Genomic DNA, 27548 nt, shown 5'->3' with positions numbered 1-27548 from the left:
GATGGGGGGTGGGGCACCGGAAACCAGAGAGGTTGATGTTAATGCCATCTGGTTGAAGAATGCCCAGACAGAATATGAGGTGCTGTTCCTCCAATTTGTGAGTGCACAAGACCATGGATAGACATACCTGCAAGGGAACTGAAATTGGTGGCCACTGGGAGATCCCTCTTATTGCAGAGTACAGAGTAAAGGTGCTCCACGAGGCGATCTCCCAGCCTGTGTCCAGTCTTGCCAGTGTAAAGGAGACCGCAACGGGAGCACTGGATACAGTAGATGACCCTGCTGATTCATGTGTTGCTGCATTTGGAAGGACTATTTGGGGCCCTGAATGGTGATGAGGGAGGAAGTGTGAGCGTAGGTATAGCATTTCTTGTGGTTACAGGGGTAGGTGCCAAGCGGGCAATGGGTGGGAAGGGAGTAGTGGACAAACAAGTCACAGAGGGAGTTGTCCCTGTAGAAGGTGGAGAGGGGAGTAGAAGGGAATATGTCTGGTGGTGGTATCACGTACTAGTGGCGGAAATTGTGGAGGGTGATATGTTGGATGCAAAGACTAGTGAGGCAGTAGGTGAGGACAAGGGGAATCCTATCATTGTTGCATGTTGGGGGGGAGGGCCAGGTAGGGTAATGGAGGACATGTGGGTGAGGGGAGTGTGGTAGTAGAGGGGAAGTCACATTTTTTGGAAGAAGATGGACATCTCAGGTGATCTTGCATGGAAGACCTTATCCTGGATGCAGATATGACAGAGATGGAGGAATTATGAGAAAGGAATGGAATCCTTCTGGGGACAAGGCATGATGAGGTATAGTCGAGATAACTGTGTGAGTTCATGGGTTTGTAGAAAATGTCTGTCGAGCGTTTATATCCTGAAGTGGAGACAAAGAGAGTGTTGCCAGAGATTGACCAAATTAGAGGTAGGTGTGGAATTTGGCAGCAAAGTGATAAGTCAATGAGCTCATCATAGGTGCATGAGGCAGCACCAAAGTAGTCAACAATGAAGTGGAGGAAGAATTGAGGAGCCTTGCCTGTGTAGGCTTGTGGCGTGGATTGCTCCACATAGCCAATAAAAAAACCAGACAGAATTGGGACCCATGTGGGTACTAATGGCTACCCCTTCGACTTGGTGAAAGTGGGATGAATCAAAGGAGAAATCATGGAGGGCAAGGACAAGGTCTGCCAGCCAAAGTTCAGGGTTGGGAAACAATGAGGTCGTGAAAAGGAGATGACCGAAGGTGAAAAGTTCAGGCATAGTTGGTTTGATGAGTTTTGGTGGGGTCCTGTTGAAGGGGTAAGTCAGAGGAGGTGTATGAGAGTTGTCTCGAGCCTGACAACAGGAATAAGCAGCTATGGTTAGGTTGAGCATCTTTCTCAGCTGGGAGGATAGGACAATCTGATTTTATGGATTTTTTTCATGATTGTTGTCAATACTGATGTCTGTTCAGTAGTTCCATAGTAAGCTAGGCACAAGGAGGACTTCCAATCCAGTTGAGAATTGTTCATATTGATTACATTTTTGCATGAATCAATTTCCCCCTGAGGCTTGGATCATTGCACAATTGTTCCAGACGAGAATGTTTCACATTTCTCAAATGCAGAGGAAAGTACCAATACTTGTAAAGACTAAACCATCACTGGCTTTGAGACCTATCTAAAGGACTTATTGAATGGGAGAACATTTTTTTTAGTCTATAAATTTTGCTTAATTCAAGAAAGTTCATTTCAATTGTTCTAATGCATACAGGAGAAACATAAAGAAAATCCCCGAGAACAGATTTAAAATACCTGCTCTTTGGCTAAGTATGACCCAATTGACTGGTTCATTCTAAGGAATCTCATACAATGATTATTGACTGCTGTGTCCAACAAAAATGTGAAAATAAGCATGTTTTGAATGTTCTGAAGAGGCGATTATCCCTAACAATTCAATTTTCAAAAACAGCATTTAGTGAATCAACCAGCACCACAGCTTCAATTGATTTCCTTTCCCAAACAGCACATACCAACATTTTCTTCTGTGAATAAGCAAAGTAATAAAAGTGCTGAAAACCAGCTGATTTTATGAGTTTTTTTTCCTCTTCTAAATTAATATATATTTCCTCATTCTATCTTATTCTCAAAATATGATATCACATCTGATTATTCAGGGGCCACTGCACTGGGTGTTGAAGATCTACAATTCATTTTGAAATGCAATATCAAGCACATTATTCAAAACTGATAAGATTTAAAACTTGCATTTCTGTCAATACTCAATATACAACAAATAAAGATGCATTTCAATTCAGAGAGGCCACTGTATCCCTCCACATGTTATTAAATCAAAGAGCAGTCAAGCTGGATTTTGAAGGGGAAACCTGCCAAATTCTCTTTGCTGAGAAAATGCACAATAGCGATGCCTCAAAACCACATGAAAGGCTGCAATTACTGAGCATGAAATTGTAGAAATTCAGGAAAGAAATTCAGGAAATGCAAGAGATTGATGTGTGGAAAAATGACATTTATTAGTGAAGCATAGGGATGGCAGTTGGTAGAGTTGAAGGATGTGGAGGGTGGGCTGGTGAGAGGTTGGGTGACCAAGATTTATACCACCATTTCTAATTTGTTCATGCCTTCATCTATGAAACAATGCAAATTAGTTAAAATTCCAAATCAAGGTCAGGAAATGCTTACCTACTAAAATTATCTCCACATTTTAAGGTACATTATACAGACTGGTTGCTTGGATTGTATTCAGCCAATTTATAACAGTATGCATGAATCTGTTTGCCTGGAGGATCAGGCCAATGACCAATCCAAAAACTTGCTTTAAGTACAGAAACACCGAGCTGCCCAATACCTTGCAAATTTCATTATGACCAATTCCAATGCTGATTGCTCATGGAATTGAGCAGTGCACTGTCAACTTTAAGCAGTTTCTGAACAGTTACCCTGGGAACTCTGCCCATTAAACTACAATGCATATACAAGTCACATAAATTTTCCTTGATGGATACTGACATAAATATATGTATATGATTAAATGTTTATAAGTTTTCTGGTGTTTTAAAAGCTATAATTATTCTTGATCCAAGAGTTAACAATTTTAATTTTTAAAGCAATTTATTTTTTTAATTTATTTTTTGCTTTTTTTTTTAGTGCTTGTGACAGTCAGAGTTATTAAAAGACCTCTGTCAATTTTGACCAGCAGCAAGTCTGGGGCATTGCTGAGCTGGTTGTCAAAGCATTTCTGCAGATGGGGTTTGTTATTTCTGTACTGCATCAGCCTCCCTGATCAGAAGCCAGATTTTGGAACTAATCACCTTTTTTAGTAAGATGGCAGCTCTCTGTTAGAGTTCAGCAGGATTACCTGTGTGCATTCAAGGCACAAAAATTATGGCATAAAAGTGTAAATAAACCAAAAGTTACTTGTTACCAGATTTGTCTTGCAGTTCATCAAGTCGCTCTCCTCGTTCAATCACTCGGGTGATGTTCTCCTGCATCACATCAATAACCTCATCTACTTGATTCTGAACACTAACAAAACAGAAAAGAAAAATTAAGTTCAATAGTTTTTCTTTTACAATTTGCTAACACAACATATTCACACTAGTGCACTTTTTCTTCACCATTTAAAGTTCAAAGTACATAAATCACATAAATCTGCCCTTGCTGCCTCTGGCCCTAGACACCACACGAACAGGATTCCCATTGTCCTCACCTACCACCCCACAAGCCTCCATAATTTTGGTCACCTACAACATGATTCCACCATCAGACACATCTTCTCCTCCCCTCATCTCCTTCTGTAGGGACCACTCCCTCCATTACTTCCTCGTCTACTCATCCTTTCCCTTATGCCCACACTTCTCCCTCATTGCCAATTGAAGATTCCACAGTCCTTCCAAGTGAAGCATCACTTGTGAATTTGCGGGAGTCATCTACTGCATCTGGTACTCCAGTTGTGCCCTTCTCTACATCAGAGAGACTGGATTCAGATTGGAAGATAGCTTTACCGAGCATCTTCGCTCTGTCTTCATCAATGACAGGGATCAATGTCTGTTCATGGCCTCATGCACTGCCAAACTAGGGGCATCTGTAAATTGGAGGAGCCACAACTAATATTCTGTCTGGACACTGTACAACCAGATGGCATTAACATTGACCTCTGGTTTCTGCTAGACCATTCCCCATTCTCCCTCTCTTCCCTAAGCCTGTCTCCTTTCCTCTAGCATTCCACTCCATTCCCTCTCCACAGAGCTCTCCCCTTCCCTCTTTTCTCTTGTGCCCTCTCTCCCTTATCCAACTACTACCTCTTGCATGTGGGCCTGTGCTCCTTTCCAGCCCCTTCCTCCCCACCATTTTATTCAAGTATGTGCCTGTATTTTGCTCATACCTTGGTGAAGGCTTCAAGCCCAAAATATTGGTTATGTATCTTTATCTTTGCTATTTTAAGTATGCTGTTTGACCTGATAAGTTTCTCCAGCATTTTTTGTTTACTTGTCACTGTGTCTGCAGTCTTTCATGTTTCTATTTATTTTTAAAAATATTCAGTAATAAATAACGTGCTATATTCCTTAAATGAGTGCAAGCCTTTAAGTGGGTCTCTGAATGAGTCTGTGGTTTAGGAGTCTCATGGTGAAGGGGTGACAACTGTTCCTGAAAATAGTGGTATGAGTCTTGTGGCACTGATAACTCTGTCCTTATAGCAGAAGTGAGAACAAAGCATGTCCTGGGTGGTGTGGATCCTTGATGATTGCTGCTGCTCTCTGACAGCAGCATTCCATATAAATTTTCTTGATGGTGGGGAAAGTTTGCCTGTGATGTACTACCTTTTTCACAGCTTTCTGCTCAGAGGTATTGGTAGCCAAATACCAGGCCATGATGCAGCCAGCCAGCACACTTTCCACTACACATTTGTGGAAGTTTGCTAAGATTTCCGATATCATACTGAACCTCCGCAAACTCCTGAGGCACTGATGTACTTTCTTCAAAATGTTGAGTCTGGGAAAGGTCCTCCGAGATAGTGATCCGAGAAATTTAAATTTGCTCACCCTTACCATCTCTGATCCCCCAATGATCACTGGATCATACATTCTTGTATGCTGACTCATTACCCTTGTCATTAATGACAAAAACTATTTAAAAGGCATGCACAGATATACCCCAGATAAGCCCATAGATTGCATCAACCATTTGTACATCATATATTTGTTTTAAAATTTACGATAGGACATATAGAACTGACCTTGCACATTATTTCACTGAACATGACCCACTTTTACCATTGTTAGCTCATTCGCTACTCACTGTCACTACGTGACATCACAAATACCCAATGTATTTTGTGCTTAGTGATAAAAGTTTAGTCCATAATATAGCTAATAAAAATCATCAAATGTAATGCATGATATTCATGATATTTAGTATTTCAGAGAATTTTCAATAAAACATCAAGAAAACAGAGTCCACAATGAATTGTCTCAAGACGATAGGGAAACACTAAACAGTAAATTGCCTTGCTCAATGGCCACTTACAGTGAACTAGACATTGCTGGATGGCTTAAAACCTTTGGAATAATCTACCACCTGTAGAGATACCCATCTTCAATTACAACATTCCTCCTTTGGGCCTCCAAGGTTATTGACAATTCATGACACGGGAGACAGTGATTTGGCCTATTATGTCCACGCCTGTTGGAAAAGTTATCAAACGACTTCTATCTTCCTACATCAGGTCCATGGATTCCCAAATTATGTTTCATCAAGAGCACATCCAAATACGTTTTAAATGTGATTAATATTTGTCTCTACATAACCTTTACAGGCTGTAAGGCAGTAACTGCTGCTCTTATATTTTATGCCTCAACTAATGAAATAAAACATCTTATTTGCTTTTTCTATCATCTTATCCATCTGTTCTGCTAACCTTAAGAATATGTGGACACATACTCAGGTTTCCCATTCCTTCACATCTCAATATTTTACCATTTATTCTGCATTTTTTTGTCACAATGGTTTGTTCCCAAAACATAATCTCTCAATTCCACAATGATTTCCATTTGACACTTCTCTGCCACGTAACAAATCAACAGCCTTTTGCAGTCCAAAATTTTCCATTCAAACAAAAAACCAATGTTAAGTATCATCTACAAGCTTGTTTATCAGATCCCTACATTTAAATCTACATCACTGGTACATATCATAAAAAGTAAGGAGCAAGGAAACACACTATGGTCATAGCCTTCCATTTACAAATCACTACAATTTCCTTCCTGGATCCAACTTACTGTTTTCCCTTGGGCTTTCCCTTTTTTAAATACCCTGCCATGAAGGGCCTGTACTCTGCTGTATTGTTCTATGTTCCTCAAAAGCCTTGTTAAAATCTACATTGATCCACCCAGTTCACTCCTCAGAAAAGAAAAAAAATTGCCATACACAACATCCCATTAATAGATTGATAAAAATATGAAGAGTGGGACATTTTACATTCTGATTTCACTGTTCATTGAGATCATTAGTGTGATTTTCTTGGACTAATTTCACCCTCTTTAAACATCAAGCCATTTATCAATTTTTCTCTTGAATAGACTCAGGAATTAGGCCTCTACAATCTTTTAGAAAGAGAATTCCAAATTCTGCACTGTCTGGGGAAAGAAAGATTTTTCTCATTTTTGTTTTGATACCATGAACTTTAATTCTAGATAGTCCAGCCCGGGAAAGAAACATTCTCAAAAGCAGGTAAGAATTGTGCATGTTGCAATCAGAGCACCTTTTATTTATTGAAACATACACTCAGTCTGCTGAAACCCCACTCATATAATACACCATCATAGAAGGAATCAACCTTTGTTGCATCACCTCAATCTCAATTTTATCTCTCCTGAGTTAAGGATACCAGACCCACGGGCAATGTTTCTAATGCAGTTGCACCCTGGCTCTTTACAACTGGAGCAAATCATTCTAATGCTATACTCAAGTCCTTTTGCAATCAGCGCCAATATATCATTTGTCTTCCTGATTACTTGGTGTATCTGCATGTTAATTTTCAGTGCTACATGTTACTGATTAATCTAAATCAATTTAAACGAAGGCTTACACGGTTTCTTAAAATTTGATTCAAATAACTTCCTCACAAAATTTCAACCAACTGGCCTTGATTACCCTTTCTTTCAATTTAAATGACAGTCCTCCACTCCACAAGCATCGCTTCTGGCAAAAGGAGGATTAGAAGATGATGATCAGAGTCTACAATTTCCTCCCTTGCTTCTTTTAATAAATTGGTACATCCTTTATCTGGGAAGATGATTTGTCTACTTTCAAAGCAGCCAAATCCCTCAAAATTTCATCCCTTACTATATTTAGCCCATTCAATATATTTTAAGACAAAAAAAATTGGTTACATTTCTATTTCCTGTTAAAACTTGCTCTATGTTAATATTCAGTAAACTTTATGCAATTATAAAACATCTTTGACTTTACTTGCTAATATTTTATCAGGCACTCTGCTTTCTTAAGTCCCCTTTTATTTCGCTCCTCTCTTTTTTGTCTTCTTCTAGCTCTACAGTATTGAGCTCTTGTTATCTATCACATTTTCCTTTCCTTTCTGCACTTGTCATTTAGATTTAGTAGTCAAAACCTTTTGCTGGAACATTTACCCCATAACATTTATTTTCCTCTGTGAATGATTTTGATTAACTCTGCTAATGGAACGATTTCCTATCCACTTTTGCTCTAATCTCAATTTTGAACCTTTACCCTTAATTTAATTTTATCCTTTTCCACTTTGACCAGTAGGGACCCATCTGTATTAATCCCATTTTCCTGCACTTGGTCCTTAGCCTTTTATGCCATAGCAATTTAAGTGCTCAAGACACTTCTTAGATTCTGTGCATAACTCTGGTTCCACCACTCTCTCTGGCAGATATTCACTACTCCCTGGGTGAAAAAGGTTCCCTTCAGATCCCCTCTAAATTTTTTACTCCTTATCATCAATACGTGTCCTCTGGTTCTATTTATTTCTGATATTGGGAAAAGTTTCTTGCTCTCGATCTATGACCTTTCACCCTCATAATTTTAAGTATTTCAATTATGTCCTCTCTTAATTTCCCTGATCTAGAGAAAACAGACCTCTCCTCTCTAATTTCTCCTCCAAAGTGAAATGCTCCATCCCAGGCAATGTCCTGGTGAATCTCCTCTGAACCTTCTTCAGTCATATCACATATTTCCTATGAGGTGCAAAACCTGACTAAATGATGAGTACCACCACATAAATTCTCTCTCACTGATACGCCATTCAATTTGCCAGCTTCGTTGCCCAAAAAATTAGATCAAAAATTCCCTCATTTGCATATTGGCTAATGATATTCTCCTGAATCCAATTATGGCGTCCAGTACATTTGATGCTATTAAATTATTTGTACCAACATTAATAATGAGTAACTGAAATGCTTCACCTTTACAGACCTATTTCAATTTGTCAGGAATTTCCAAGATTCCTTTATTATCATATAATAACCATATAATAGTACACAAAATTGCCTCCTGCCTGCCATAAGGCAAACAAAGAGTTGCCATTAGTGTTGCCCGGTGTTCCTTAAAGTAAGAGAAAAAGAGTAGCAAAATAGAGTCCCTTTAGTCCGTGAATTTACCTCCAGCGCTCCTGCAGCCTCTGTAGCCACACGGACTCCTGTTAAATCCATCAGCAACCTGAGCCCCAGATCTAAACCTCCCACGTGATCAGGAAGCCTTTAGCGTCTGAGGCCCTTTGGGTGCCCCTCTTGTCCTCAGCACCCTCTCAAAATCCAGTTTAGTAGAATTACTACTATTCTAATCCCTTCAAACTGTTCAACTGCCCCTTTTTAGTTCATTAGCACACAACATAAAGCTGAATTTTCTGAGGCTAGTACATAATTTCTTCATTTAGTTACAACTGTTTCTTTCACCCACTACTCTACACCTGTCTAAAATTGGCATACGCAGGGAGAGTAAGTTGCCATTTCTGTTCCTTTTTAAACCATGGAAATGGAATTTCTGAACCAAATTATCAGTTTTTTTCCCACAAATATTGTCGGACATGAATGACCACTAGAAGATAAACCTGCATTATCTGCACATATCTAGTCATTTTGTAAAATGCAATTTATTTTATGAGGGAGGCTGCAATTTTTCTCATTCCCAATGTTCCGATTTCTGACAGTTAAGCTATAAATGGAGGCCAAGATTAAAAGAAAAACTACATTTTTGATCATCTACAATCTTATTTAAAATGCCTCACACAAAACCACACAGAGCTAGTTTAATCATAGCCAGTTCTTGACAAAAGAAAAATAACCTTTTTGGGTCTTTCACAACTACCTGTATATTTCAGCATACAATTCGACCAGCATACAAGTTGACCCCATTTTTCAATCTCATTTTAAGGGTTTTATGGTATATCCGATGTACAAGTCTATCCCAATTTTTGGGATGCTTGAGTTGGTCTGTTGATCAGCATATTATTAAACCCCCAAAGATTGCGATGTAACAAAGATGGATTTCAATAAATTAAGATGGTTCAGAGAAACATGCATTACAATTTCTGGAAACTAATAAACCATTGAATGAAGTCTGCCAGCTACGTTTCTGGTCACTATCTCAGGGCAATGAGGTGTTCAGCTAGAACAGAGAGCACTGCAGCATAGAAACAGGTCCTTCTGGCCCATCTAGATTTTTTCAAACTATTTACTATTTTTCTGCAGGTTTCTCATCAACCTGCACTTAGACCACACCCTCCATACCTCTCCCATCCAAATTTCTTTTAAATATGAAATTAAACCCGAAATCACCATTTCTACTGGCAGCTTATTCCACATTCTCACCACCAGCTGAATGAAGAAGTTCCCGCAATGCTCTCCCTAAACATTTAACCTTTTAACCTTAATCCGTATCCTCTAGTCCTTGTCTCACCCAACCTTAGTGGAAAAAGCTTGGTTGTATTTTCACTTTCTATACCCCTCATAATTTTGTATACTCTATCAAATCTCTCATTCTCCAATCTTCCAGGAACTAAAGTCCTAACCCACATAACCTTTTTTATAACTCAGCTCCTCAAGTCTAGCAACATCCTTATAAATTTTCTCTGCACTCTTTCAAGCTTCTTGATAAATTTCTGGCCGATTGGTAACAAAACCTGCACATAATCCTCCAAATTTGGCAACACCAACATCTTATACCACTTCAATAACACATCCCAATTCCTATACTCCATTCTTTGATTTATGACGGCCAACGTGCCAAAAGCTCTTTTAATGACCCTATCTGCTGGTGATACCTGAGACACCCCACTAATTGATGCCTCCAGTCAGAGAAGCAATCATTTACTACCACTCTCTGGCTTCTCCTTCAAAGGAGTCACTTCAGAAGTGACTGAAGGTTTTTGACCAGCGTCCAGTATAGAACTGCTGTTTCTTCATCGACTATCCTGGTGGTCTCCTCAAAAAAATTCTACAAGATTGGTTGGACTATCCCTAATCAGTTCCTGTCTATTCAGTACTTTTTATATTCAGTCTCTTCAAATACCTTCCAATAATTTACCCACAATGATGTCAAGTTTACCACCCTATAATTTCTCAGTTATTTCAGACAGAACCTTTGTTAACCAAAGTAACAACATTAACTTTCCTTCAATCCTCCAGAAACTCACTCACCTGTGGTCAAGGACATTTTAAACACTTATGCTGGGGCCTCCACGATTTCTGTACTTGCTTCCCCCAAGGTACGAGGGACTATCTTGTTAGACCCTGGGGACTTATCCACCTTTATATGCCTTTAATCCATATAGAATCCATGACTTCATTGTTGTTTGCCTCACTTCTATAGACTTTGTTTCTGACTCCCAAGTAAATACAGAGGCAAAAAATTCATTTAAGATTTCCTCCAGCTTTTTTGACTCTATGCATAGAAGACTACTCTGGTCCTCAAGAGGACAAATTATGTCCCTTGCTATCTTTTTATTATTATTAATATATTTACAAAAATCCCTTGAGGTTTACATTAACATTTTCTGCCAGTGCAGCCTCATGCCATTTTCTTGTCCTCCTAATTTATTTCTTGTGATTTTTTTTGCATTTCTTATACTCCTCAAGCATGTCATTAGTTCCTTATTGCCTATATCTGCTTTGCACTTCCTTCATTTTGATCAAAGCCTCATTATCTCTCAAAAACCAAGGTTTTACCTTTAATTCTGACAGAGACATGCAAACTCTGTGTTCTCAAAATTTCACCTTTGAAGGCCTCCCACTTACCAAGTACACCTTGGTAACATTTTTTTAATACCATAAAAATTGGCCTTTCTTGCATTTAGAATTCTAACTTGAGAACCAGACCTACCTTTTCTATAAATTGAAACAAATGGCATTATGATTGCTAGATCCAAAGTGTTCCTTAACGCACATTTCCTTCATCTGCCCTGTCTCATTCCCAAAAAGATCTAGTACTCCATTCTTTCTAGATAGGATTTCTATTTAGAAAACTTTCTTGCACACATTTGACAAAACTGCCACGAGATTTTCCCTGACCAGTACTGCCACCCTGCCCCTTTCATTCCTCTCTATCATGTCTAAAACAATGAAACCCCAGAACACTGAACAGTCAGTCCTTCTACAACCATCTCACTGAGGCCACAATGCGATAATTCCACGTGCCAATCAGGCTCCAAGCTCATCAGCGTACCTTACAATAACCCTTGTAGAGAAATAAATACAACCAGAACATTATATGTTCAACCTTTCTCTTTGTGTCTTTGTCCGCAGGCTTAACAATTTAATAAAGTATGAATGAGATAACAAATCATAATTAATGTTTGTGTTTTCAAAATAACTTTGGTTATGAAAAAAATAGAAAAGGAGGTATAGATTCAGTTCACTGATGAAACCTGAAAACAAAATGTTCATGATCCAAATTTTTAAAACTTGTACGAAATGGAGAGGATTTAAAACTTGTACAGGTATGAGATTCAACAAGGTGGTGTGAAGTCATTTATGTGCAGCAAATCAACAATGGATCACAGTAAAGTTGATTTAAGCTGTAACTTGTTCACATTTAAAATTGTTAGTTTATGAATAGACTGCCATGTAGCACAGTGAATGTGGACTCAATTGAAACAGTCAAGAAAGGAAATGGAAATATTTCAAATTCAGCATGGGGTAGAAGCTTGACGCCAGGGTGAAAGGAAGCTGAAAATGATCTCAGTAGTTCAGCAACAAGGACCTAAGTCAACAAAACCAGCTCAATGGCCTTTTTTATTCCCATTTTCTCATTTTTTTTGCAAGTCAGTTAATATTATTTGAATCAACAAAGTTTATATGATGAAAATTTTAATGGTTCTTTTAATTGCTGACAATTGTAACTTATCTACCGGTACTTCCAATGAAATTTTATTCACCATTTTCACTGGTGAAAATGAAAGATTTGGAGCAAAATAATTATTATTCCACAAAATCATTTTCACTTCTCAGGAATCTCTTTGTTCCCATTTTTATTTTCCATTTTGAAGGCTGTTTTAAAAAAAAATACAATTTCCTAATATTAAATTTAACATCCAGATATAGGGTGGTCTAGAGTTTAAAAATGATGCCTATTTACCTTTGGGATGTTACTTGTCAAGATGGACTTTACCTTCCATCTCCCTACCCTAATCCTATATCCACACAACTATCTACAGACCCACTACTCCCCATTCCTCCACCAACCATGTCTCCTATATTGGAACATATGAAATGAATTTGGACAGTCTCAACATAGTCCCAGAGATTAGCACAAAAACTGAACACAATCCATGACTAATTGACAACAAATGTGCTTTTGTTCTGGAGTTGTGATGAGGTAGACTACATGTTGCATTATAATTTATGATTTTGCCTAGCAAAGCTGCAGGTATAAATAAGCAAATGGAAAAACTTTTCAGTTCTTTTGATCTACATAAATTGAATTCAAAAGAAATTCATCATGTTTTGGACTTTGTACATCAAAACATCTTGAAGTATTTTAAGTAATAACCTTAAATTAACTAGAAAATGAAAATAATTAGAAACAAATCCTCTGAGTTACAGAAAAACGCTAGAAATTCATCTGTTGAACTCATCATAATTCAATGGATAGTTATTAATTATCAATTTTTGTTAAAATACCACGAGCACAAAAAAAACTGCTTGTAGGCTTCCTTCCTTATGTTATTCCTCCACTAACTCCTCCCAAATTTGTAAATCTGAAACAAAGCTACAGCATTTTTGAATTGTTTGTGATGAAGTCTTAAAAGTCTGGCAAAAGTTAGGATAAAATAAAGCGCAAGAGCATTAAATAAATTTGGGGATGATAACAGTTTTAACTAAATCTGATCTAATTCAAAATTTAACATCACTGCAGATTTTGGTGGTGCACATATCTTGCTGTGTATCCAAATAATGAAATATTTTAACTTTACCTTTAGGTTTGAAGGCTTTTTGAGCTTCAAAGTGCTGATAAAACTGCTTCATTACCCAATGAAATATCAGGATTGTGGAAGCCAGGATTGAGGGGTGGCATGGTGAGTGTAGTGGATAGCACAAGGTGATTACTGCGTCAGTGACCCGGGTTTGAATCCGGTGCTGTCTATAAGGGGTTTGTAATGTTCTCCCTTTGTCTGCATGGGTTTTCTCTTGGTGCTCCAGTTTTCGCCCACCCTTCAAAAATACATACAGGGGTTTTGATTCATTAGCATATTTGGGCAGCATGGGTTCATGGGGCAGAATAAATATGGTATAAAAATAACAAAATGGATAAGCAAATTAGAGTTAACCAATGAAAAGAGAGAAAAGGGGAAAGAAAGCTAAATCAAGAGGATAAGAAAAAATAAATTAAAAACTCCGATAGTTTTTAAAATTTCTGATTTACTACCTACATTAAATAAACTTCAGACTGGACTCTACCCTTTCCAGATGTTGTACAGCACTGTATAATTTTTCAAAGCTGGTCTTTTATGTTAAGTGTCAGCCCTAGCTTTATTTTAAAATACTTTATTTTCACTTTGCGGATAGCATGCATCAAGAAACAACCATAACTTAAATACATAAAATTAAAAAAAAATCAATAGTACAAGTTGTCCATATCTTAAAACAGTCCCATCCCCCTCCTCCCAAAGCCTCAAAGAACAAAAAAGATGAGAAAAAAGAGAAAAGAAAAAAAAGGAACTGTCAAGATGCGGTATCCAGTTCATAGGATCTAATTCCTTTTGTTATCTAGATCTCTAGTAGGAGAAAGAACCAGGAGGTAGAACTCAGAAAGAAAATAAGTGTCTCTAATTATTCAAACCTGCGTTCTGCAAATGTGGTTCCCATACCTGAAAAAACAGATTAAACTTCTTCCTGCAGTTGTAAGTAATTTTCTCTAGAGGAACACAACTATGATTTTCTGCATTCCATTGGGCTACAAGTGTCAGCCCTAGCTTTACCATGTCTTTAATTTGCAATGAATTACACTGAAATACAGGTCGAGAGGGGAATCTGCCATTATCTTGACTTGGATAGGACAGAGGGACAATCCATCCAGATTTACCTGGTAGCAACTGTGTGCATACGAAAAGTATTTTTTCCAGCAAATTCTTGGCATAGAAAGTGTCATATGACTATTATTGCAAACTGAAATTTGAAAAGCCTAATTATTAACAGAAACACAAAAAAATCCTTGCAATGCTTGCAGACAGTGGTAGTTTGAAGGTTGTAAATAAATCCAAATCCTGTTTTTTATATATATATTTATATATACAAAAAACAAATTGCCAGTGCGGGTACATTGGCAAACACAGAAAATGCTGAGAATTTTGAAATTTTATATGCTAAATTTGTTTAAAAAATGAAAACCAGAATTGCAACAAAGGTCATTTTAGCTGTCTGATGGGAAAACATCAACAGGAATTGTAATTGTCTTTATTTCTCAATAGAGAAATGCTGTTGAACTTCAAACATTTTTACTATTCCCAGTATTCTTGGTCTTTTGAATCCAGAGGAGCATCCAGTCATACATGCTTTAATTTGTTTTTTAAACATTAAAATATATCCCAATTTTAACTCAGTATTACCTTGCCTGAAGCTTCAATTTTTTGTACAACAGAAAATGTGTACATAAACGCACAAGCTAAACACTAAAAGCAAACTGCAGCATTATTCAATTAACAGCAGTTAAACAAGAAAATCTGCAGACACTGTGATTGGAGTTTTACACAAAAATGGTAGAGAAATTCAGCAAGTCACACAGCATTCTTTATTGTAGCAAAGATAAAGATTCATAGCCAACATTTCGGGTCTGAGACCTTCATCAAGGTATGAGCAGCAAGCAGGCAGCTGCCTGAATAAGATGATGGCAGGAGGGGCATAGGCTTACAGGCACAAAGTCATAGATGAGAGAGCACAAGAGGGGGAAAAAAGCTGAAGTGATGGGGAGGGGGTGATAGCTCTTTGAATGGAGATGGAAGGGGGTGGAGAGCTGGAGGACAGGAGGTAGAGGGATAGGGAAGAGAGGGAGATGGGAGTAGCCTAACGGAAACTGGAGAAGTCGATGTCAATGCCCAGATGGAACATTAGGGGTTGCTCCTCTAAACCATGTCAGCACAGGAGTAAATAATGCTGCATGACTTGCTGAGTTTCTCTATGTAAAATACAATGAACAGCAATTGGCTTCAAAATCCACACATTTAATTCTCTCCAAATTATGCTGAGCAAGAGTCCTAGTAGAAATGGCAGGGGTCTTTTTTTCTCACCTTCACCAAATATTGCTCATAGATCTTAAGAGTGCTTGACTGGATAGATGTGGAGACATTTCCACTAGTGGGAGAATGTCAAATGAAGGAACATAGATTCAAGATAAAGGGCCATCATTTAGAAAACAGGTGCATAGAGACTTCTTCCTGCAGAGGGCAATGGATCTTGGGAATTCTGTGTCTTGGAGTTGTGGAAGATAGCCAATTAGAAGCATTTTTTTAAAAAAGGGAGATAATTAGGCTGATTGATGTCCATGGGAATTTGTTCAGAAGAGGAACTAAGGTTGAGGATAGGCCAGTCATGCTCTTATTAAATAATGGGGGTGATATCTTGAAGGAACAGTTGGCTAAGATTTGACTCAAGACACTATTTATTTGGTTAAAAGGGTCAATGATTACAGATCAACTCCAGTGAAATAACTATGGTTGAAAAGTACAGCACTAAGGGAATATATCACAACTAGTGTTGATTGCAGAAGAACCATCCAGGACATCCCACTCAAAAGATATTACCAAAGCCTTGTTATATCTGAGAAATTCAAACTTCTACAAGTGTGACTCCACACGAGAAATAGGTATTTTGCTGCCTGAGTGGTACAACAATTGATATCTATCTTGCATTGGTAATTACTAGCCTTAACATGTGCAATAGCTCTAGTTTTTATCCAAAGGGCATATAATTACCAACATGACACTGGTAAAGACAAAAGCTAATTGAAACATAAGTTCAAAATTGAAGGTTCTCACTTTCCATATGCAATGAAAATGCTGAACGACCAAAGGAACTGCTTGCACCAACCATCTGAGACTCTCATAAGCACAAAACAATATTAAATTAAGTTAAATTAAGAATATTCACTCACCTTCAAGGTTCAGTACTTCATGGAATTTTCTGGCTTGTTTCATGACATTCAAACCAGTCAGTGGTATATGTTCACTTCTTCACTGTTGAACCCAATCACACAGGGCAAACCACACAGATTTTGACCGTATGTAATGCTTTTCTACTTTTCATTAGTTTCTAGTTTTCATGGTCACTGTAAAACTTCAACAACTTATCTTTCTGCTTCCTTAAGTCATAAATGGAGGTAGTTCCCACATCATAATCTTCAGTAAGATACTGCACAGATACATCATGATCAAGCTTCTGCAATAACTCTACTTTCTGCGCTATTGATAATGACAGATGCTTCCTTTTCTGCTTCTTTTGTTACCCAGAGGAGACATTTTTAGTCTTCAAAGTCCAGGAGCAGCAAAGGCACATCTGAGTGGTAGGAACACTGAGACACGATGCTGGACGGGGTGGGTTCCATCGGGTCACGTTAGGCGCAAAACACGAGCTTTTGTGTGTCGATGACATCCATGGAAAAAATTTTCAGTTTTCAGAATTTCAGATTATGTGCCTGTACCAAACTGAAGGGTTCAAGCTTTAAACATTGCTACATAAAGTACACTGTTTGACCAACTGAGTTTATCCAGCATTGTGTTTTTACCTCAACCATGTCTGCAGACTTTTGTGCTCTACTAGTATAACACAGAATATTTGCTATCAGCAGAAATTGCATAGCGCCCCTTACAGTCAGAGCAAGAGAAGCAAAAGAAAGTTGATTGCAGTGTGTACAGTTCTATGTTCTATGATGCATTTTAAAAAGTCAATTAAGGGTAGTACATACACAGTAAAAAGTAGAATACCATTCATGAACAGATGGACCTTGGGGTACAAGACCACAGTTCACTGAAACTGGTACCACAGGGGTGGACAGGTTGATGATGAAAGCATATGGAGTTCTTGTCATTAGATAAGGCATGGAATACAATGGTTAGGATTTCACGTTATAACTTTACAAAATATCAGTTGTGCTGTACTTGGATAACTATTTGCTGTTCTTGTCTCCAGGCAAGAGAGCTGTGATTGTGTTGGAGAGGGTGTAGAGGAGATTCATCAGGATATTGCCGGAATCGAAAAGTTTTGGTTACAAGGAGATAAAGATCAAACTGGGTTTGTTTTTTCCTGGAGTTGGGAGGAAACTGCTGGGTGACTTGATACAACATTATGATAGATATCGATAGGGTAGACAATAAAAACGTTCCTATCCTGAGAAAAGTGTGTCTAAAGCAGGAGGGCAGAGGCTTCAGGTGAGAGTGAAGGTTTAGAAGGGCTAAATGGGGAAGATTTTTCCACACAGTGACTGATATCTGGAATGTGCTGTCAGAGGTGATGGAAACAACATTTTAGGAGACATTAAGACAGGCACTTGAATAGCCAATGAAGAAAAGACTATGGACCTAATGTGTTCAAGTGGGATTACATAGACAGATACAATCAACACAGAAGGCCTCATTTCTGGTCCTCTATTGCTCTGATTTTAATTTGACTCAAAATCTGGAACAAATTGCTGAACCTTTAGCTTTATTTCAGGAATAGTCACGATATCACAAACAAGTTGATCTGTGCCTTTGATTCATCAGATCCATTTCCAAGACTCTTTGCATTAAAATAGGTGCAATTAAGTATGGCTAGACTTCTTCCCCCTCTCCCGCACCCCTCCCCCCCCACACAAATACAAAACCCTGGTTTCCTGTGCCTTCCAAAGCCAGTTATTAACCCTTTAGTTTTCATTCTAATTTGCTTCTTTGCCTCAGAAACAGCTCATGGGTTTGAACCTTGTTAAACACAAATTCAATAGCATTTAAATAGGAAACTGGCGTCCCATTTCCCTCATTGTGTATCAATAGTTCTCTTTTGGGAAATGTATTATATTTTCTTAAAAAGCAGGGTGGTTCTCCCAGTAGTCTGGCCAACATTATCTCAAAATCACAATAGGGATAATTTTAAGTTCCTAAATTAGACATTGATTATCTGAATAAAAAACTACATTTCATGATTAGCTTCACAAAATCTTATTTAGAACCCTGAGTATTATGTGCGGCATGGCCACCATAAGAGAGTGACTTCAAAAAGGAATCAACTTTGAATTACCAAAAACACTACCTGGTAAATGTGCAAAGATAAATATCTCAATAGTGGATTTTTTTTTAAAGACAACACATTACTGAGGCTGAATCCAAGGAAAGGACAAGTTAAGTGGAAGATGACCACACCAGGAGCTAAAAGGACAAAAATGAAGGACTATAAATTGTAAATAATTTGGGACAGGAGAAATTTATTTGTATAGAAAGCTGACAATTTAGCAATTTACTTGTGTTACAGAATAAGTTAATAAAATTATGATAAAAAATGTTAAAAGGGTAAGATTGTGAGGTTTAATTATTAGGTCACATTTCACAAACAAACATCTCTTTGCCATGCAAGAGCTATGCAAGGGTAGACGTTGTGTCTGTAGTTAGCTTTGCAGAGACAATGGGAAGCACTTGTGAGAGTCCAGGCTCAAGAACTGATAAATCTTTTGCTCCTAAACTGGAGCCAGAGTTTTAAATTTCTGGTTGAAGTTTGTTGTCCTAAGAGAGGCCACGCGGTTTTGCAAACAGAGAGAAAACATCCATTGTTTGGGAGAGTATTCTGTAGCAGTTTGTGGTGAAGGCTACAAGTTGGCAGACCTGCTGGAAGATCCCATTTCAAGACGGATTTTGAGTTCTGAGTTCAGCCTATTCTAAATCTTTGTAGTCAATTGCAGATGTTGTGGCTGGTTATTGTGTTTCTCCTGGAAGGCTTTTTTTTGGTAAAAACCCAATAGAGAGCAAGTTTCTTCAGTAAGACACTTCAGTTGCTGATTGAAGATCAGTTAGTATGTCCAAGGAACTAATATCTCTGAAACCAACAAAGACCTTTCTAAGTGGTAACAAATTAAGTTAAAGCACCAGAGCATGGTGAAGATAATAACTGTTTAATTCTGTGCACAGTCTGGAAGATTGCCTGATACAAGTGAACTTGGAGAAGTGAAAAGTGAATGATTGGACAGTGAAAAAGAATACTTATAGTAATAAGTATTGATATTATTATGTATTAAGAAATTAAAACTAATTTTGTTTAAGTATCCATTGTCTTGGTGAATTTCTGTTGTTGCTGGTTTTTGAGTCCTTTGGGCTCTTAACACTCGTAGATTAAACAGACAAGGCAAAATTATTGTAAGATTCTAATTGAATAGATGAATAAAAGCAAGGCAAATGATCAAACCAGGAGTTATGGGAGATGTAAATCGAAAGGGTAAATGGCTAAAAAATAATTTGTTCACGTGAAGGTATTTGCTGACATGGCTAGTTGAGCCAAATGGCATATATTGTAACTTTTAAACATTTGGAAGTTCTTTCAATCTTAAATGGGTACAGAGTATTTTTAAAATAAATAAGGAATAAATTTAAATTAATAAGCTTTAAAATGAATAGCAAGACTGAATACTTTAATATTAATCAAAATAAACTCGAGAAGCTACATTTTCATTTGAGGAGGCTGGAATGCATCCACATAGAAATGAAAGCAAATATTGAAAATTCTGTTTTTTGAGCAGTCAGTCAAATTACACAAATCACTCAAAATCAGACAGGCTGTGGCAAGGAGATCGTGCAAACATGTAAATAATCCTCTGTATAAGCTAAAATAACTCACTTTATATAGTACTAAATAAGTTTGCAGTTTGACTGTTTGCTTTAACATTGTCATGTTAAAAAAAATAGAAAACTGAATAGAAAATAGTTAAGCATTACAAAAATCTGAATGGAAACCCAGTATTTGAAGGAGTATTACTGTAATCAAAATCTAAATTAAGCACAATTTTAAATTCCTTCAGTGACAAGACACCATTCATTAAATAACAAAAAGCAAAACGAATCGTTCTACATGAAAACCTATTCTAACATCACTGCAATCAAGAGTGAAAATCATTAAATAGATAATATAATTACATGAGAATATAATTAGAATTCTCTAATTTGGCAGTCTTAATTTGGAATTCTCTACCCCAAGGCTATGGATACCCAATATATTGAAGAATGAGATATTATTTGGCACAAGGGACATAGGGATAAGACAGGAAATAGGTGTTGATGTAAAAGTTTAGCTGGTATCTTAATGTGGAATTGTATAGCATACAGAAGGAGCGAGGAGTGAGCGACAGGTCTGGTAGGTAAAAAGGGTGTGCTTACTGATCTTGGGCCTAGTTCAGACAAGAGGCAAAGGAGCTGCGAGGGCAACAGGATTAATTGGTAGGGACCAATAAAAGGAGAGGAAGGTCAAGAGCGACCAGCGAGGAGTGGCCCAGTGACTGAGTGGCACAGAGAAGGAGTGGAGCATAAGGCTTTGGCTTGAGAGGCTTCAGTACGGAAATTCTGAGGCACAGGCAAAAGAGGAAAGTTCTTTTTTTTTCATTTAATATAATCACTGGGGTTCATTTCAAGCATGGCAGGTGAGCTCTGACCCATGTCATGCTCCTCCTGTGCCATGTGGGAACTCAGGGAGACCGACAGTGTGTCCAACTGCAACTCCTGATAGACCACATAATAGCACTGGAGCTACGCATGGACTCACTTTGGAGCATCCGGGATGCGGAGAATGTGGTGGATGGCAGACTTAGTGAGTTGGTCACACCGCAGCTTAAGAAAATCAAGGAAGAGAGGACTGGGTGACCAACAGCAAGAGTAGTAACAGGAAGGTAGTGCAGGAGTCTCCTGCTGTCATCTCCCTCCAAAACAGATATACCACTTTGGATATTGTTGGGGGAGATGGCCTATCAGGAGAAGGCAGCAGTAATTAGGATCATGGCACCGTGAGTGTCTCTGCTGTGCAAGACGATGGGAAAAAGGATGGTAGAGCAATAGTTATAGGGATTCTATAGTAAGGGGAACAGACAGGAGCTTCTGTGGACACAAAATGGACTCCCAGATGGTGTTGCCTCCCGGGTGCAAGGGTCAGGGATGTCTCGGAGCAGCTGCAGAGCATTCTGAAAAGGGAGGGTGAACAGCTAGCTGTCGTGGTCCATACTGGTACCAAGGATACAAGGAAAAAGCAGGATGTGGTCCTACAAGCTGAATTTAGGGAGCTAGGAGATAAATTAAGGAGTAGGACTTCAAAAGTAATAATCTCAGGATTATTACTGGTGCCATGAGTTAGTCAGAGTAGAAATACCAGAACAGTTATATGAATTATGTGGCTTGAACAGTGGTGCAGGAGGGAGGGTTTCAGTTTCTTGATGCATTGGAACTGGTTCTGGGGCAGATGGGACCAGTACAAACTGGACCGTCTACGTCTAGACCCGGCCAGGATTAATGTCCTTGGGAGATTGTTTGCCAGTACTGTTGGGAAAGGTTTAAACTAATGGGGTGCGGGGGGGGTTGAGAACCTGCAAAGGAAGAACGAGGAAGATGGTACAAAGACCAAAGATAGAGTAAAGAAAAAAAAAATAGAGGAAAGAAAAATCAAAAGCAAAGGATGCAGAGGTCACTAGATTCTAAAAGGACAATGAGCATAAGGGCACTTTATCTGGATGCCCGTAGTATTAGAAACCAGGTTAGTGAATTTGAGGTGCAAATCAGTACCCAGGCATATGATTTAGTGGCCATCGCAGAAACATGGTTGCAAGATGGGCATGATTGGGAATTAAACTTTCAAGTGTATCAGGTAGTACGAAAATATAGATAGGATGGTAAAGGTGGTGGGGTGGCATTCTTAATCAAAGATGAGATCAGGGCAATAGTGAGAGATGATACGAGATCTAAGAAACAGAATGCTGAATCCATCTGGGTAGGGATTAAGAATAGTAAAGGGGAAAAAAAAAAATCACTGGTGGGAGTTGTCTATTGCCCACCAAATAACAATAGCACAGAGGTACATGCAATTAACCAAGAGATAACTGAGGCACGTAAGAACGAAACGGCAGTTGTCATTGGAGACTAACTTCCACGTAGGTTGGGAAAATCAATTGGGTAGAGGAAGTCTGGAGGATGACTTCGTACAATGCATCTGTGATAGCTATCTTGAACAGCATGTTAAGGAACCAACAAGGGAGAATGCTATTTTTGATCTAGTATTGTGCAATGAGATTGGTAAAATTAACGATCTAGTAGTTAGTCTTGGAAAAAGTAATCATAGTATTATTGAATTTCTCATACAGATGGAGGATGCAATAGTTAGATCTAAAACTAGTGTATCATGCTTGAACAGGGGAGACTACAATAGGATAAGGGAGGAATTGGTCAGCATGGACTGGGAGGACAGGATAGTTGGCAGAACAGTGGAAAACTTTCAAAGAGATTTTTTACAGTGCTCAACAAAAATATATTCCTGTTAAAAATAAGGGCAGTAAGAGAGGGAAGAGTCAGCCTTGGTTAACTAAGGAAATAAAGGAAAGTATTGTGGCGAACAACACATATGGTGTTTAGGCAAACCGGCTCCGTTTGAAATGCACACGTGGTCAGAGCAGATTACACCAAGATGACGCCGGGCATCTTCCCCTTCCCCTTAAGGAAAGGGCCTGCACGCACGAAGTATGAATAGCTGCCAGTCAGCGATGCAACTCCCTGGACCCAACATCATGGATACAGCAGCAATGAACGCCGTTGCGTTAAAACTTCTTACCTTCTGGACGCTGCGACCCTGCACTTGGTTCAGTCAAACAGAGGCATAGTTCCAGGCGAGACAAATACTATTGGATTTCACAAAGTACTTCCACATGGTGAGCTCCTTGGACCAAGAAATTGCTGCCTGGGTAGCTAGTTTCATCTATGATCCACCAGAGGAAGGCAAATATGCAGCGCTGAAAGCACTGCTACTCAGCACCTTCGGACTCTCCAGACACAAAAGAGGAGCCAGTCTACACAGTCTGAGCGACAGGACCCCGTCAGCTTTAATGGACGAAAAGCTAGCACTGGCAGAGGGACAAAAGCCCAATCTCATGTTCGAACTGGCATTCCTCGAGCAACTGCCCGATGATATCCAGCTGATGCTGGCAGACGCAGACTTCAGCGACCCCCAGAAAGTAGCAGCCAGAGCAGACATCCTCTGGAAAACTAGGAGGGAGAATGAAGTTGCCGTCAGGCAGCTGCCCAGAACAAGGACCCCACAGCCAGCTAAGCCCAGTGCGACACAGGAACATCAGCAAGCCCGACGGAAGACTGCAGACAGAGAGGACCCACGGTGCTTCTACCATCAGAGATGGGGTACAGAAGCCCGCCACTGCTGACCACCCTACACGTTTTAGGGAAACACCAGGGCCAGCTGCCACTGATGCCAGCCTACTGCACGTATGGGACAAAAGGCCTGGGCGCCATTTCCTCATGGACACGGGGGCAGAAATCAATGTCATGCCACCCACTGCACTAGAGATAAGGACCAGACAGCATGGACTCACCTTGAGAGCCGCAAACAACAGCTCCATATGGACCTACAGCAAATGCAAGGTCCAACTACAACTCGGCGCCAACACATTTAAATGGGTCTTCATGTTGGCCATGATGGACAAACCACTCCTGGGGACAGACTTCCTTAGGGCCCATGGTTTGCTGGTCAACCTGAAGAGTCAGAGGCTGGTCCACGCTGAAACCTTTCAAACATTCCCTCTCGGGGGAGCCAGACTACCTGCACCAAACCTGACTCAGTTGCATTGTCCAGCAATGAGTATAGCTGTCTCCTTGCTGAATTCCCATCAGTAGTGAAACTGTAGTTCACCTCAACCATGCCGAAGCACAGAGTGCGGCACCACATCATCACTCAAGGGTCACCCTTACACACAAGAGATAGAAGACTACCCCCAGACAAAGTCCGCCTGGCCAAAGGGGAGTTCAGGCACATAGAAGAGCTCGGGTTTGTCCGCAGGTCCGACAGCCCCTGGGCCTCACTGCTACACATGATGCCAAAGACAGCCGGGGGTTGGTGGTCGTGTGGGGACTACAAGATGAATGAACGAAGCCACCATGCCAGACCGCTACCCCCTACCACACATCCAAGACTTTGCAGCCAATCTATATGGAGCCCATATCTTCTCAAAGGTCGACCTGGTACGTGGCTACCATCAAATCCCTGTGCAGCCAGAGGGCATCCAGAAAACCATTTTGATCACCCCCTTTGGCTTGTTCGAGTTTCTGCAGATGCCTTTCAGGGTAAAAAAAAATGCAGTACAGACTATTCAGTGCCTAATGGATGCAGTGGGCCAGGATTTTGATTTCCTATTCATATACCCGAACAACATCCTGATAGCCAGCAGGAACCATACAGAGCATTTATCCCACCTCCGCTAGCTGTATACCCAACTGACCAAGTTTGGACTGACCATTAACCTAGCCAAATGCCAGTTTGGGTGGGAGTCCATTGCTTTCCTGGGCCATAGGATCTCAAAGGATGGTGCGACTCCTCTGCTGAACAAGGCAGAAGCCATCCGACAGTTCAACAGACCTAACACAATCAAGGGGCTGCAGGAATTTGTGGGCACGGTGAACTTCTACCACTGCTTCCTCCCATCAGTAGCCAGCATCACACGACCACTGTTCGCCCTGATGTCGGGTAAAAAGACATAATTTGGAACCTGAAGGAAGAAGCAGCTTTCATCCAAACGAAGAAGGCCCTGGAAAATGTTGCCATGCGAGTACACCCCAGGACCGATGTTCCGACAATCCTCACAGTGGACGCATCAAACACAGCAATCGGCAGAGTACCGGAACAACTCGTGGAAAGACACTGGAAATCCTTGGCCTTATTTGGTAGGTATTTAAGACCACCTGAGTTGAAATACAGTGCTTTCGACAGAGACCTGTTAGCACTCTACCTGCCACTTCAGATACTTTCTGGAAGGCAGACCGTTGACAGCCTTCACTGACCACAAGTCCCTAACCTTTGCGTTCAGCACGGCAGCAGCGACAACTTTCGTATATATCAGAGTTCATGACAGTGATGCAGCACATCTCCAGTAAAACAATATCGTGGCGGACCCTCTATCCAGACCCACCATCCAAGCATTGGCACAGGGGATCAACTTCTCCGAGCTAGTAGAGGCGCAACAAGGAGACGAGGAGACACACAGCAACAGGGCCACAGTCTCAGGCCCGCAGCTGCAGGATGTACCCTTGGGTCCAGGTGAGCAGATGCTCCTTTGCAATACAGCCACAGGCCATTCCCGCCCCATCATCCTGGAAGCCTGGAGATGGCATGTATTCGACTGTGCATGACCTAGCTCACCCCTCCATCTGAACCACAGTCCATAGGATATCCAATTGGTTCATGTGGAACAGTCTCAAAAAACCAGTCAGCAACTGGGTGAGGACATGTACTCAGTGTCAGATAGCCAAAGTCCAGAGACATACTCAAGCCCCCCCACCACCTCTCCCACCTCCCCCAACAGCAGTTTGAACCCATAACCTGCAGATTTGACCACATCCACATTGTAGGGCCACTGCCGGTATCACAGGGAGCACAGTACCTCCTCACCATGGTGGACCATTTCACCAGATGGCCAGAGACAGTTCCCTTCACAGACTCTACCACCGAGTTGTGTGCCAAGGTCCTAGTTGCAACTTGGATAGCACACTTCGGCATCCTAACGCACATCACATCGAACAGAGGGGCCTAGTTCACATCAAGCCTGTGGGCCACTGTAGCCAGCTTGTTGGTCCCAGCTGCATCACACCACAGCCTATCACCTGCAATCAAATGGCTGGTGGACCTCTTCCATAGACACTTGAAATCAGCACTTATGGCCAAGCTGAAAGGCCCAAACTGGGTGGATGAGCTTTCCTGATCCTACTCAGGATCTGCATAGCACCCAAAGAAGACCTGCAAGCTTCTTCAGCCGAACTGGTCTACAGTACCCCCCTGGCAGATCCTGGCAAGTTCCTACTTCTCCTGAAGGGACAAGAAGCAGACACCACAGCGGCCCTGAGCAAGCTCTGCGAAAGGCTGGATAACCTTACACCCATCCCGACCTCCTGACATGGACGAACACCGATCTCCATTCCCAGGCAATTAAAGAACTATGAGCATGTCTTTGTTAGAAGGGGCGCACACCGGCCACCACTGCAGTGGCCATACAAAGGGCTGTTTAGAGTACTAAAACATAATGGGTCTACCTTTGTGTAGGACTTGGGGCGGGGGGGGGGGGGGGGGGGGGGTTGGGGGGAAGAGGAGGTGTTCACGATTGATTGATTAAAGCCAGCACATGTGGTCTTGGAAAAGTCAGTCGAAGTGCAAGCACCTAAGGTAATAAGCAAAGGGAAGAAGGATTATGAAGGTAAATTAGCACAAAATATAAAAACAGATATCAAAAATTTTTATAAATGTATAAAATGGAAGAGGGTGACTAGAGTCAACATAGGTCCCTTGGAAGACGAGAGAGGGAGATTGATATTGAGTAATGAGGAAATGGCCAAGGCATTGAACAAATATTTTGTGTCAGTCTTCATGGTGGAAGACACATCCAGCATGACAAAGAGTGGTGATAGGGATGCGAAGGGACGTAGGGCCTCAATAAAATAATTGCTACAAAAGAGATAGTGATGAGCAAACTAAAGGGACTGAAAGCAGACAAATCCACTGTTCCAGATGGGATACACCCCAGGGTACTGAGGGAAATGGCGGGAATTATAGTCGATGAGTTGGTAGTCATTTACTAAAATTCCCTGGATTCTGGGCAGGTCCCAGCAGATTGGAAGACAGCCAATGTCATGCCACTTTTTAAAAAGGGATGTAGGCAAAAGACGGATAACTATCGGCCTGTTAGCTTAATGTCTGTTACCAGAAAAAAGCTTGAAGCTGTCATTAAGGATGAAATAACGAGACATTTAGAATGAAGGGGTTCTATTAGGCAGATGCAGCATGGATTCAGAAAGGGCAGGTCTTGTTTGACAAACTTGCTAGAGTTCTTT

At 40.2% G+C, this 27548-nt stretch overlaps 1 protein-coding gene across 3 annotated transcripts in view; it reads right to left on the bottom strand.

Moving 5' to 3' along the window:
* vamp4 (vesicle-associated membrane protein 4) overlaps positions 1-27548 on the bottom strand; it is a 108718-nt gene that overhangs the window by 28677 nt on the left and 52493 nt on the right. For all 3 annotated transcript variants that reach the window (XR_011357611.1, XM_069937745.1, XM_069937744.1), the window contains exon 5: positions 3411-3511. Coding sequence is in view for 2 of the 3 variants with exons in the window: in XM_069937745.1 (XP_069793846.1) it covers positions 3411-3511 (101 nt within the window). In the remaining variant the exon portion in view is untranslated. The remainder of the gene's footprint in view (positions 1-3410; positions 3512-27548) is intronic.

The sequence above is a fragment of the Narcine bancroftii genome, chromosome 5, assembly GCF_036971445.1.
Source record: "Narcine bancroftii isolate sNarBan1 chromosome 5, sNarBan1.hap1, whole genome shotgun sequence".
Classification (NCBI taxonomy): Eukaryota; Metazoa; Chordata; class Chondrichthyes; order Torpediniformes; family Narcinidae; genus Narcine; species Narcine bancroftii.
Note: the sequence above shows the minus strand (reverse complement) of the source record. Positions and strands in the feature narration are given on the sequence as shown.